This window comes from Oryctolagus cuniculus, chromosome 9 (genome assembly GCF_051225735.1).
Source record: "Oryctolagus cuniculus isolate XC-2025 breed Fujian yellow rabbit chromosome 9, ASM5122573v1, whole genome shotgun sequence".
NCBI lineage: Eukaryota > Metazoa > Chordata > Mammalia > Lagomorpha > Leporidae > Oryctolagus > Oryctolagus cuniculus.
In genome coordinates this window covers 95,861,995-95,874,846 of record NC_142875.1, presented here as the reverse complement: position 1 = coordinate 95,874,846, position 12,852 = coordinate 95,861,995, and the positions used below count along the sequence as shown (strand labels likewise).

General features: G+C 42.3%; 1 protein-coding gene across 13 annotated transcripts in view; it reads right to left on the bottom strand.

Moving 5' to 3' along the window:
• ATP8A2 (ATPase phospholipid transporting 8A2) overlaps window positions 1-12,852 on the bottom strand; it is a 726,614-nt gene that overhangs the window by 484,379 nt on the left and 229,383 nt on the right. For all 13 annotated transcript variants that reach the window (XM_089304392.1, XM_089304401.1, XM_089304402.1 and 10 more), the window contains 6 exons: window positions 11,425-11,590; window positions 7,733-7,860; window positions 6,950-7,027; window positions 5,036-5,124; window positions 4,734-4,778; window positions 2,503-2,578 (listed from right to left, as the gene is read on the bottom strand). In XM_089304392.1, coding sequence (XP_089160518.1) covers window positions 2,503-2,578; window positions 4,734-4,778; window positions 5,036-5,124; window positions 6,950-7,027; window positions 7,733-7,860; window positions 11,425-11,590 — 582 coding nt within the window. The remainder of the gene's footprint in view (window positions 1-2,502; window positions 2,579-4,733; window positions 4,779-5,035; window positions 5,125-6,949; window positions 7,028-7,732; window positions 7,861-11,424; window positions 11,591-12,852) is intronic.

The following is a 12,852-nucleotide window of genomic DNA, read 5'->3' as shown; positions in this document are numbered from 1 at the left end:
TTTTATTTTTGCTTTTAATATAATGAATGCAATTTGACTTCCATTGTATTTTAATGGTTTATTGTTGGAATGAAAGTAAAAACATTGCTCTTAATAGCTCTCAGAGTTTCAACTGACTCTTCTGGGTTTTCAAGGCCAAAAACTACATCCTTCCTTATGGTGGATACACTTGCTCAGCTGCACCTGTCTGCACGGGCTGCCACTTCAAGCATGATATGCGGGTAGGTTTCGTGAAGCAACAGGTTAAGCCATTCCTTGCTCTGCTTCCATCTAGCTTCCCAACACCTGGGAAGACAGCGGATGATGGCCCAATTACTTGGGTCCCTATCACCCACATGGGAGACTTGAATAGAAATCTTAGCTTCTGAGTTACTAACTTGAATGGCAGGCCAGACAAAAATAATGAAGATTTGAAAAAAAAAAATGACTAAAACAAAATTACTCTGCCTTTGGCCATCTACCTAACTTAGTATTCTATAATAAATCAGGGGAGAGATAAAATTAATCTGAAGCCTAAGGATTAGATGTTTCTATGTATGGGTGTATATATTTGTAGCTACAGAATGTGTGTACATATTTCTTTTTCTAAGATTTTAATTATGATAAAATACATATGTAATATTTTTCATCTTATGCATTTGTTAAGTGTTCTATTCAGTGGTATAAAATACACTCACAATGCTGTACACCCATCACCACTAACTAAATCCAAAACTTTTCATCATCCCCAAATTCTGTTAAACATGAACTCTCCTTGCCGTACCCCTTAGTTACTTCTATTCTGTTTTCTGTCTCTATGATATCTGTATAATACACACAGACATATACATAGACACAGACATATGAATTTTTCTGGAAGACTCAAGCTCAAAATTCCAAGGCATAATGATTTGAAAGAAAGTTACCTCTTATTCCTTGGCAAATCTTTGGGAATTTATCCCACAAAGTCACTGCTTAGCAATGTAATCAAGGGATTGCATGAACTGTCCTTTGAAATTTTCCATAGGTTGATTCTTTGACTAAGAGCCAAATTCCATCCTGGCTATCAGCCCACAAAAAGCTAAAGCAGTTCTAAAGGACTAGAGAGACAGCAATGATGACCCAGGAAAAAAGAAAATTCTGTAGCAGATGGATGCACTCCTTTGGGAGGAAAGCAAATGCTTTCTTGGGTCAAATGCTTTAATTTTAGTCAATGGTCCCAAGATAATTTAGACATGAATATAGCCACAGCCTAAAACCCTCAAACAAACCTTCCCTCTACCCCACCATATTTTAACAAAATGAACAAGTGATCTAATAGGGCCTATACTTCACAGCTTACATACACTGAGTACATTTCATCCAACCCCACATCTTCACAAACCAAATGGTTAGAACCCCTGCCCTACCATCTATAGTGGACTTGGTTGTGAATTATTAAAGGGCTTAGTTAACGAAGTAGCCTGGATCAAGATGACCTCAGTGGGGCTGGAACTGTGGTGGAGTGAGTAAAGCCACCACCTGCAGTGTTGCATCCCATATGGGCACCAGGTTCGATTCCTGGCTGCTCCAGTTCTGATCCAGCTCTCTGCTATGGCCTGGAAAAGCAACAGAAGATGGTCCAAGTCCTTGGGCCCCTGAACCCACATGGGAGCCATGGAAGAAGCTTCTGGCTCCTGGCTCCTTGGCCCAGCTCCAGCCATTGTGGCTATTTTGGGGAGTGAACCAGCAGATGGAAGACTCTCTCTCTCTCTCTCTCTCTGCCTCTCTGTAACTCTGCCTTTCAAATAAATAAATAAACTTTAAAAAAATGACCTCAGAAAGCTTCAAGGATACAAGAAATTTTAAAAAATACCACACACAGGCCAATAGGCTTTTACTTAAAAATAGAAAATGAACTTTCACAGCCCTGTTACACTTTGGGTGCATGCAGATGGATAAAGTTCCCCTATGTCTTGATGCTCATGAGAATATCCCCAGGTCAGGGACACATGGGCCACATGCGCCCCTCTGCCCACTGGCCTTTCCACTAACATAAAAGGAAATTTGGCTCAGGAGGGTGGAAAGGGAGGAGTGCAAGAAGGAAGAGGGTGGATCCCTACTTCTATAACCAGGGGGGTTCTTCCTAAAATGCCTGCCCTTCCCTGTGGCCACAGAGGCGACAGCAAGAAGAAGTGGTGTTTAGGGGAGAGCACCTCAACCCTGCTCAGCCCCCACAGAAACACGCGCAGAGAACAGGCTTGGGAAGAGCACGAGAGGGATGCAGCCCAGCACTCACCACACAAGGCACTTTGCAGAGAGCACCTGTGAGAGTCTTCACTGAGCGAGGTTTGGAAAGATCTAACAGACTGGACAAATGCTGATTATCCTGATCTGATCCTAAACCCAATGTGTGCATGTATCAAAGCAGAACACTGTCCCTTACATTTGTAAAAGTAGTCTGTGTTAATTAAAAACAAACAAAAAGCAGGGAAAAGTGCACCCGCAGCTATCCGATGTCTTAGAAGAAAATTCTGGACTCACGTGGTGATCTTCAATGTTCTTCAACAGCCGGGGGTCATTAAAGTCACAGGAATCACTAGGGGCAGGTGGTATACGACTGAAAAATAGAATATAGAATACTTACATGGTTAAAAGTTCCTATCTTATAGACCTGGTGAAAATCTGCTTCAAAAGCCGGCGCCGTGGCTCAATAGGCTAATCCTCCACCTTGCGGCGCCGGCACACCGGGTTCTAGTCCCGGTCGGGGCGCCGGATTCTGTCCCGGTTGCCCCTCTTCCAGGCCAGCCCTCTGCTATGGCCAGGGAGTGCAGTGGAGGATGGCCCAGGTGCTTGGGCCCTGCACCCCATGGGAGACCAGGAAAAAGCACCTGGATCCTGGCTCCTGCCATCGGATCAGCGCGGTGCGCCGGCTGCAGCGGCGGCCATTGGAGGGTGAACCAACGGCAAAGGAAGACCTTTCTCTCTCTGTCTCTCTCTCTGTCCACTCTGCCTATCAAAAATAAAAAAAAAAAAATCTGCTTCAAGAAGAATCATACCTAAAAGGCCTACTAAACTATATTATTCTTATTTTTTAGTTATTATGTATTTGAGAGACAGAGAAAGAATGAGCTCCTGTCTGCTGGCTCACTCTGCAAATGCTCACAACAACTAGGGGAGATCAGAGCTTTGAGCCAAGAGCTGTATCCTGGTCTTCTACACAAGCAGCGCGGCGGGAGCCCAGCTACATGAGCCATCCCTGCTGCCTCCCAGGGTCTGTATTAGCAGGAAGCTGAAGTCAGAAGCCGGAACCAGGAATTGAACCCAGGTACTCAAGGTGGAAATGCAAGTGTCCTAACCAGTGGCTTAACTGCTAAGGGCAAAACACCTATCCCTATATTTAAAATTAAAGATGTAGGATAATCTATATTATTTCAAGTTTAAAATGCAAATCCTTAACCCTATTATAAATCAATGTTTTGTAAGTGATAACAAGTAACAACATAATTACAAGGAGAAGCAACAAAGGCCAAAGATCAATATCATGACTTTGTCATTTTGTTTGGTCCTTGTGTAACTTCTACCAAGGAAAACTTCCAATACTGTCTGCTCAAAGTCAGTAAAGTAAGAAGGATCACTGCATTTTATCTGTGCACTCATTTGTAGCTGGACATCATATAGGAGAGAGAGAAAGCAGCAAAAAATTACAAGAAAGGGAGTGGGTGTTTGGTCCAGCAGTTAGGACACCTGCATCCCACTTCAGAGTGCCTGGGTTTGCTCTGCCTCTGGTTCCTGACTCCAGCTCCCTGCCAGTGCACACCCTGGAGGACAGCAGTGAGGGCTCAGGTAGTCCGCCCTGCCAACCGCATGGGAGACCCGGACTGAGTTCCTGGGTCTTGCCTCTGACTCCATGCCAGCCGTGCTGTTGTGGGTACTTGGGGAATGAATCAGCAGATGGGAGTGCTCAAACTATCTATCTATCTATCTATCTCTATATCTATATCTCCCTCATAAATAAATGGTTTAAAAATATAATTATAGAGAAGGCAACTTTATATGCTGGCTGCATGCTACCACACTGAATTAAATGTGAAGGGCTGGAGTTGGCACTGTGGCACAGTAGATTAATCCTCCAGCATCCCTTATGGGCGCTGGTTCTAGTCTTGGCTGCTCCTCTTCCAATCCAGCTCTCTGCTATGGCCTGGGAAAGCAGTGGAAGATGGCCCAAGTCCTTGGGCCGCTGTACATGCATGGGAGACCCAGAAGAAACTCCTGGCTCCTGGCTTCAGATCAGATCAGCTCCGGCCATTGCAGCCATCTAGGGAGCAAACCAGCAGATGGAAGACCTCTCTCTCTGTCTTTACCTCTCTCTCTAACTCTTTCTTTCAAATAAATAAAATAAAGGTTAAAAAAAATTTCACAAAAGGTGAGATTTTCCTCCACCACAGCAGGAAATTTAACAATGTCTACAATTTTTAAAATCAGCCTTGACATACTATGTGAAACACAGGGATAAAAATATAAGTCACAAAGTCTACGGTGGCTGCTTCAGAAAAATGGAAGCATGGAACCCAGCGCAGGTGACTGCTGCTAAAAGCGTTGAAGCACAGTCTTTCCAAAGCACGTTTGTGTTCAAATCTTATCCTGATTCTCTTTCAAAATAATACATATGCAACTTTAATTTATATAAAAAACATTTAGGTGAGAAATGTCTCCAGGAAATTATTCTGAAGTCCTTTCCGCTAATGCATCAAGAAGCACCAGAAGTTTCTTACCAGAAGTCATCAGAGGACGGCTCTCTCGCCAGCTCCGGGAAATGACTGCGGAGAGAACAGAGAGGTCGCAGAGTGCAATCAAACACCAGCAAGAGACATAATGACAGGCAGCCTGGGATCTCCAGGTCAATACTGGCAGAAACAAACAAGTTTTCACTGTTTGTAAAGTTTCCTTTAGGATCTGTTAAATTTTAAACATATTCAGCAGTGACTACCTATGGAAGATATCGGACTAGTTAAAAATAAACTATCTGACTAGAAGAAGACAGGTGGGACTTTCAGCAAATAATACATACACTCACCCATAGGTTACTCCAGCAATGCTGCACTTCTTGAAGTTCATGATATTGCATGTAAGAGTTCCAGTCTTGTCAGAAAATAGGTATTTTACCTAAATCAAGGAAGAAAATGAGTATACATCAGAATGTAGTAAGATGCAAAGACCAATTAAATGAAGTATTTCCTTCTGTCTTTTTCAAAATCTGTATTAAATTTCTTTTTTTTTTTTTTTTTTTTTTTTTTTGACAGGCAGAGTGGACAGTGAGAGAGAGAGACAGAGAGAAAGGTCTTCCTTTTGCCGTTGGTTCACCTCCAATGGCCGCCGCGGCCGGCGCGCTGCAGCCAGCGCACTGCGCTGATCTGATGGCAGGAGCCAGGTACTTCTCCTGGTCTCCCATGGGGTGCAGGGCCCAAGCACTTGGGCCATCCTCCACTGCACTCCCTGGCCACAGCAGAGAGCTGGCCTGGAAGAGGGGCAACCGGGACAGAATCCGGCACCCCGACCGGGACTAGAACCCGGTGTGCCGGCGCCGCAAGGCAGAGGATTAGCCTAGTGAGCTGCGGCGCCGGCCAAATCTGTATTAAATTTGAACAAATAGATTGCTTTAAAGCAAGCACATCAATGACAAAAAATGTACCTGAGGCTGAGACCACTTACCAATCTATTTCCATAACTAATTCTTAGTCCAATTGCACAGACATATGCAAAGGAAGCTTCAGTCATGGCCCTCATATCGAGTCTGTAAGTTCTGAGTAATAAGTTCTGTCACGAGACATCTCAGTGCTACTCAACATTACTCACGATACTGCCTGGTCTCATACAATGTGCGTTCTTTTCAAGTCTTGACCTCCAATGCAGGCATTTTGCCTAGAGGTTAAGACACCCATCAGAGTGCCTGGGTTTAATTCCAAGCTATGGCTCCTGACCCCAGCTTCCTGCTAACGCAGATTATGGGAAGCAGAGGGGATGGCTCAAGTGACTGGTTCCTGCCACCTCTGTGGGAGACCTGGATGAAGCCCCTGGCCAAGCCCTGACCATTGTGACCATTTGGAGAGTGAACAGTAGATGGAAGGTCAGTCTGTCTGTCTCCCTGTCTGTCTCTGTCTCTTTCTGATTCTTTCAAATAAAATAAACAAATCTTAAAAAACAAAAGAAGGAAATCCAGTCAATAGGGGCCAGTGTTGTGCCATAGCAGGTAAAGCCACCACCTGTGAAACCAGCATCCCATAACAGCACTGGCCTGTGTCTTCTTGGCTGCTCCACTTGCAATCCAGCCCTCTGCTAATGGCCTGGAAAGCAGTGGAAGATGCCCCAAGCACTTGGGCCCCTTCCACTCACATAGGGCACCCAGATGAAGCTCCTAGCTCCTGCTTGCAGCTTGACCCAGCACTGGGCATTAGGACCACTAGTGAGTGAAGCAGCTGATGGAAAATCACTCTCTCTCTCTCTCTCTCTCTCTCTCTCTCTCACTGCCCTCCCTCTCTCTGTAACTCTGACTTTCAACTAAATGAATAAATCTTTAACAACAACGAAGAAGTCACAATCTTTAATTATAACACATTTAGAATATGCTATTCCTTGTAGTAATTTCAATGTAAGATGAAGACATAATGCAAAGTATAACTCAGTGAAGTGGAGTTGTGAGGGTGAAAGTGAAAAGAATATTCCAGGTCCCTGGAATATTCCAGAAAGAAAATCTGGAACATGTGAGAGACACTGGTCCTTCAGACTAGCCCCCACATGTTTTGTGGGGTTACTCAACATCTATATACCACAACCATTGTTTTCCCTGTCATTTGCCCCAGATAAACAAATCAGACCCCATAACCACATTCATGGAGAACTATTTTTGCCAAATCCCCTATGGTTTTTCTGCTGGCACTCATCTCCCTTCATGCCAGTGTCAAATTACCAAAGTTCCCGAAGAGGATCTCACCTGCCCAAGCTCTTCATTAAGGTTTGAGGTCCTGGCCATTGCAGGAGTGTCATTTCCTAGATAATACATATCTGTGTCCTGGGATGGACAGAGAGAGTAAGAAGTTTAGAAAACACATGTACCAGCCATCCACTCCAATTAATACCGAAGAGGTAGCTTAAGACTAATTTTAATGTAAAGCTAATCTTTAAATTTGGAGTGACAATACAGCAGCTATTGGGATCAAGATGTGAAGTAACTCATGACTCAGCCTGGTTAGTAACCTGTTCAGAGGATTGCTGTGAAGATTGAACAAAAATGCATATAAAAGCACGTTCTCTGCAAATACTGGTTGCTGAAGACCATGCTAAAGGCCATAGCAGTTCCTTAGAACTGCAACCCTTGCTGCACAACTGAATCCAAGTTTACTGTCATGGTGAACTTTGATATTTCATGAATGCTACAATGAACAGCCAAGAGGCATTTTGTTCAGCATTGACAAAACTTAAAATGCATCAGCAGCAATTACAACCAGAAGACAAGTACCTGCTAAGCATTCTACCTCCATCATCTCAATCTTCACACCAACCCTTGAATAGGTACATTATCCTCCCCACTTCTCAGAGACACACTCATCGACATCCTTTCTCAGCTCTCTGGCCAGCTTAACCCAGGACCCAAACACAAATGACCTCCACCAGTGCTCTCCTGGAAGCCCAATTCAATGACAAAACCCTGATGAGAAAACAGGGGTCCACATTTCCCAGGCACTCAACTTTTAATCCCAACTTTAGAACTACTCACCCAATTTATAAAGAGGGCTTGTGTGTATTTCACAACCTCAAGGGTCACCAACAGACTGATGGGAATGAGGTTGTTGTACAAAATGATGAACGTCAACAGATTGTATCCAAAGTTGTCCGAACTCGCGTCTGTGGAAGAAAACCAGGAGGCCTACAGCTTCAGTTACAGTCCCCACTCAGCTCTTCTACTTGCTTATTTTGGAAATTTTCTAAAATATCTTCACGACAATATTCAAATTAAATGAACTAAAAGACATCTGAGGTAAAAGAGTTGTAGTAGAGCACCTGCTACGTGTGAGTAACTGTGAATACAAAGGTCCCTGCTAACAAACAGCTGGCTGCTCCTCAAACATTAGGCAAGGAGACAGGGCAGAGGCAGCCACGTGCCCAGATGTGATCACACAGCAGCACACAGCCACTGAAGTGGAGTTTTTAGGGCACTGCATGAACCAAGTGAGGAGAGTTGGTTTGTTTTTTTTTTTTAATAGAAAAGCAAGGTCACTAGAGATCATCCAGAAAAACAGACGTTTGAGTCAGATTTGATGAACAGAGAAAACACAGGCAACACACAAGAATACAGAGAAGAGGACAGGCCTTTAAAGAGGGAGGAGGAAGAAGGGTAGGAGTATGCATGGGAGGGAGGTGGGGGGAAGAAGCATCATGTTCCCAAAGCTTTATATATTAAATGCATGAAGTTTTATTCCTTAAACAAAATCAATCATAAAAACAATAAATAAGTAAATTTTTAAATGGTTGTAAAGAACACCTACAACTCAGGTACGAGTGTCTTGGGCACTCCAAAAGGCTGGCAAGATGTAATGAAGTCTGAGCAAGGGAAGCAGGCGATGAGGGAGAGGCACACAAGAAGGCCTGGGCTGACTTACTACAGACAACAACAAAAAGGAAAGTCTTGATGGAACAAGAGCCCAAGCACTGAAGTCCAAAGTAGGGGCAGGATCAGCCTGGACAGGAAGAGAAGCCAGGAGAGGCAAAGAGGGAGAGGGTACATCAGAGAAGAGGGTCTTGCCTTGATAGCCAGGATATATTGACATCAGGAAAAAGGTTATCTTCTTACCTTGGCAAGAGGCAGGGGAGGCCATAGCAGGCCAAGGGATTGACTAGTATCAAGGATAGACTGAAGACCACGAAAGCATAGGACTGGAGACTGGGGATTTGTAGTTGGAAGCCTTCCCCAAGGCTATGGGGTCACATGATGCAGTCTGGTTCAGATTTGGAGTTCTGGAGAATGGTAGTGATGGAAAGACAGGTTGCTGAGAAGTAAGAAGGCAAGCAGGTGCAAGCCGGCCAGAAGTTTCACTTTCCTCCATTCTTCCATGTTTTTACTCATTACACTACAGCTTCCAAGTTTCCTGCTGCTGTCTTTTCTTCCTAATGTAAGCTTTTGCTATCTTGCTCTTCTGAAGAATCAAGGAGTTTCTAAATAGGATCATTATCCCAACAACTACAAATGTTCCTGAGGTACATCTGTTTAAAAGAAGATCTGTCTGTGAATTAAAATCTTATATTAAGAGGTTAAAACTTTGTAATTTTGAACACAGGCCACAGTAGCTTCATATCATTCAATATAATGTCAAAAAGTAGGGCACATTCAGGGAAAACCCAAAACCAAGGCTAAAGAAACACTGGAAACTTCTGATCCAAACCAGGAGATGAGAGAGGCCCATAAAGAAAGAAAAGAGAATCTTAGCCCCATGTAAAAAGGATCAGCCAAGCAATAATAATGAAGAGGAAGGGAGCAAGGGCCGAATCTGAGAGGAACTGAGAGGGCTCCAAAAGTGAAATGCAAAGGTGAACTCAGAGGGCCACAACCAGAGCTACCCCAACTACACCATAAGGACGGAAAGACTACGCATGGCACACAAAGGCCATTCCTCCTCGGTAAACTGTGCAGCTAGCACTGGAGTTTGGCATCACCTGAGCACTTTAGAAGGCATCTGCTTCCACAAAGCCTCCCCTACACTGAGTTGGTGTCAGCGCTATATATTTACCTAACCTGTGACATTCTGGAATTAATTATGTATGCACACAAAGTATCTGTGTCCATCTGAAACTGGACATGCAACATGATCCCAAATCCAAAGTGTAAGAACCAAAACCCAGAGCTTTTGATCCAACCAACACCTGAAGTTCCAGTCACATTCCCCACATTGTTACGTGCTCACCTGAGCACTCAGATCTGTCTGCAGTTTTCTATTTGAAATAATTAGAACATTAAATAAATGGTTTTCAGTTTAACAGTATTGCACCATGTAAGGGCATTTTGGTCAAGGGTGGTTCACATCCATGACAGTGGTCTCATAATATTATATTTTGTAGTGATGCCATGGCATCTTGGTTCATGAAGCGCACTCTATGAGGTTCACACATTGATGAAATCACCTGTTAATCCATTTAGCACATCTCACAAATCCCTCTCATGAAGCAATTAATTTCAATATATTGAAAGATGTGAATAATCCTAAACCAATACCAATTTTAGAATTCAGATTCATTCAATATTTTTGTCATAAAATTCTATTTATTTTCTGGAATTGCTGTGTAAAGAGATCACCATGTTCCCACCTCCCAAAAAATACTGCAATAAAATTGGACAAACTCACAGAAAGCAAACACTTTAAGTTTTTAGAAATGGTTCACAGAGAGTACAAAAGTTCAAATGCATTTCAAGAAAATTTACTGAATTTCAGTAAACAAAGTAGAAGCCTTTGGTATTTAAGACAGAGGCTGTTTCCCCACCCCCAGCCACAGATTCATGGATACACAATGATTAAGTTTTTTGCTGAGCAAGGGTAGGGGCTGACCATGAAGACCAGCAACACCTCTATCTCCCCCAACTCCAGTCTTATGTTGTAAAGCTTCTTGCTTAAGCATACCATGGGAGACAGCGGTGATGGCTCAAATGGTTTCATTCTTGCCACACATGTGGGAGACCTAGATTGAATTCCAGGCTCCTGGCTTCAGCCTGGCCCAGTCCCAGCTGTGACAGGCACTTGGGGTTTAAACAGTGGATGGAATATCTCTGACTCTGACACTCAATATCTCCCCCACCCCTCCCTCTCTCTCTCCCCACACCTCTTTCTCTTTGCCTTTTAAATAAATAAAAAGAAAAAAATTTCATGGAAAAAGATAACATTTCTTTTGGTGCAAAAATTTCTTAAGTGCATGCATTTGAGAGATCTTCTCTAAGAACATGGTAAGTGTGTATTATGAAAGAAATGCATGGATTTCAATTTTGTGGCTATCAATTTCATTTTTCCATGAACCTTTTTAAGTACCCTCATATAATATATAGGACAATAATAACACAAACAAGGGAAGAAATGGAGTATGTTCACTGGAGTGCAATTTTTATATTTTACTGGAATTAAGCCAGTATGAATCTGAAGTAGATTCCAAAAAATCAAGATGTAGTTTGTAATCCCTAAAACAACTACTAAGAAAATATCTTCAAAATAAGTAAAATAGTATTTGAGTATAAAACATCCCTCGAATGTGCCCATCTTCACTTCATTACATGACTCCCAATCTGTTAACTCCTCTTGAAAGGCTAGCATTGGGTACAGTAGCCAAGGGAACAAAAAATAGCATGGCCGTCACACATCTGCCGTGCTTGGAAGGACATTCCAGTATGGTTTTGCTCGACTTCAACAAGCAATCCATCCCAACACTTACCCATCTTCTTGATGTACCAGTTTTTTCCACCATGGGACCCATTCCAGTACAGAGCCCCCACTGAGCTCACCAACGCCATGACCAAGAGGATTCCAAACAATACCAGGATCTGCACGTTGGTCACTTTCTCAACATTTGATCTCTTGAGAGGTGCTTTGGTTGAATTCTGTACAACAGCATTTAAAACTAGTAAGGGTCAAGAACAGACTTGAGCACAAGGGGTGGGGATAAAAGGAGGTAAGATAACCAAATCCAACAGCAAAAAAGTAAAAGACTACTTTTCCTAATTTTTTTCTTTTTGGTCAAACAGTCAATAACATTAAAAGTTGTACCAGGCTCCTAAATCAACAATCAGTCATAAGGAAATAAGAAAGAAGACACATTCTACCTACATTGGAATTCTACATTGGAATTAAAAAATTCCAATGATATGGAATTCTGTACTTATGATTAGATCTAGTTTAGTCACTGTCAGCATCTTAGAACATAACAGGTTCTAAACTTAAATCCAGTTTAAAAGAAATCAGAACACTGTTAATTCAAGAGGAAGTCAGAGATTCTACACCATAAAAATCTAAGGAGAATCTTAAAATTACTAACTTGGCTCTATAATAAATATACAAAGATATTTTTAAAATACACATCTTTCCTCAACTAGCTCAAAAAATTAGAGGCAAAAGGACAAACACGAACACATACATATCAATAGCGTCCAATAGAACATTAATAGGTATCAAAATAAATGGATGAACAAAAAGTTGGAAAAACAAACAATAAATGAGAAGCAAAAGTCAGGAAGGGCCTTGTGGACAAGAGAAACCTGAATGGCTCTGAATCTTAGGTAGAATATAAACAGGAAGGTTACAACAGAATAGAGAAGACAGCCTTCCCACAGACAGCTTGCCAGCATTCTCATTACTGGTAGAGGTCAACATTAGAGGGCAAGTTCAGAAAGGTTCATTAACACCAGATTCAAGGACCACTGCCTTTCAAGTGGAAAATTTAGGACTAGACCCCAGTAGTGGAGAAGTCAAGAGTACAGTCTATGCAAAGCAGTTATGCACTTTGTGTCAACTGATTTTAAAAAATAAAGTTAGAAGCACCACAATTCCTGATGTTAAAACATACTACACAAAGCTATAGTAATTAAAACAGCATACTCCTGGCATAAAAGCCAATGAGACAGAAAAGAGAATCAGAAAAATAACCCACATACATACAGTCAACTGGTTTTTGACAAAGGTGCAAAGAAGAGATCCTAGAGAAAGGATAGTCTTTTCAATAAATGGTGCTGGCAAAACTGGATCTACATATGTAGTAAAATTAAATTAGATACCTACTTCTGATCATATATAAAAATCAACTCAATATGGATCAAAGACCTAAATGTAAGACTTCAAACTATGCAACTGTTAGCAGAAAACATAG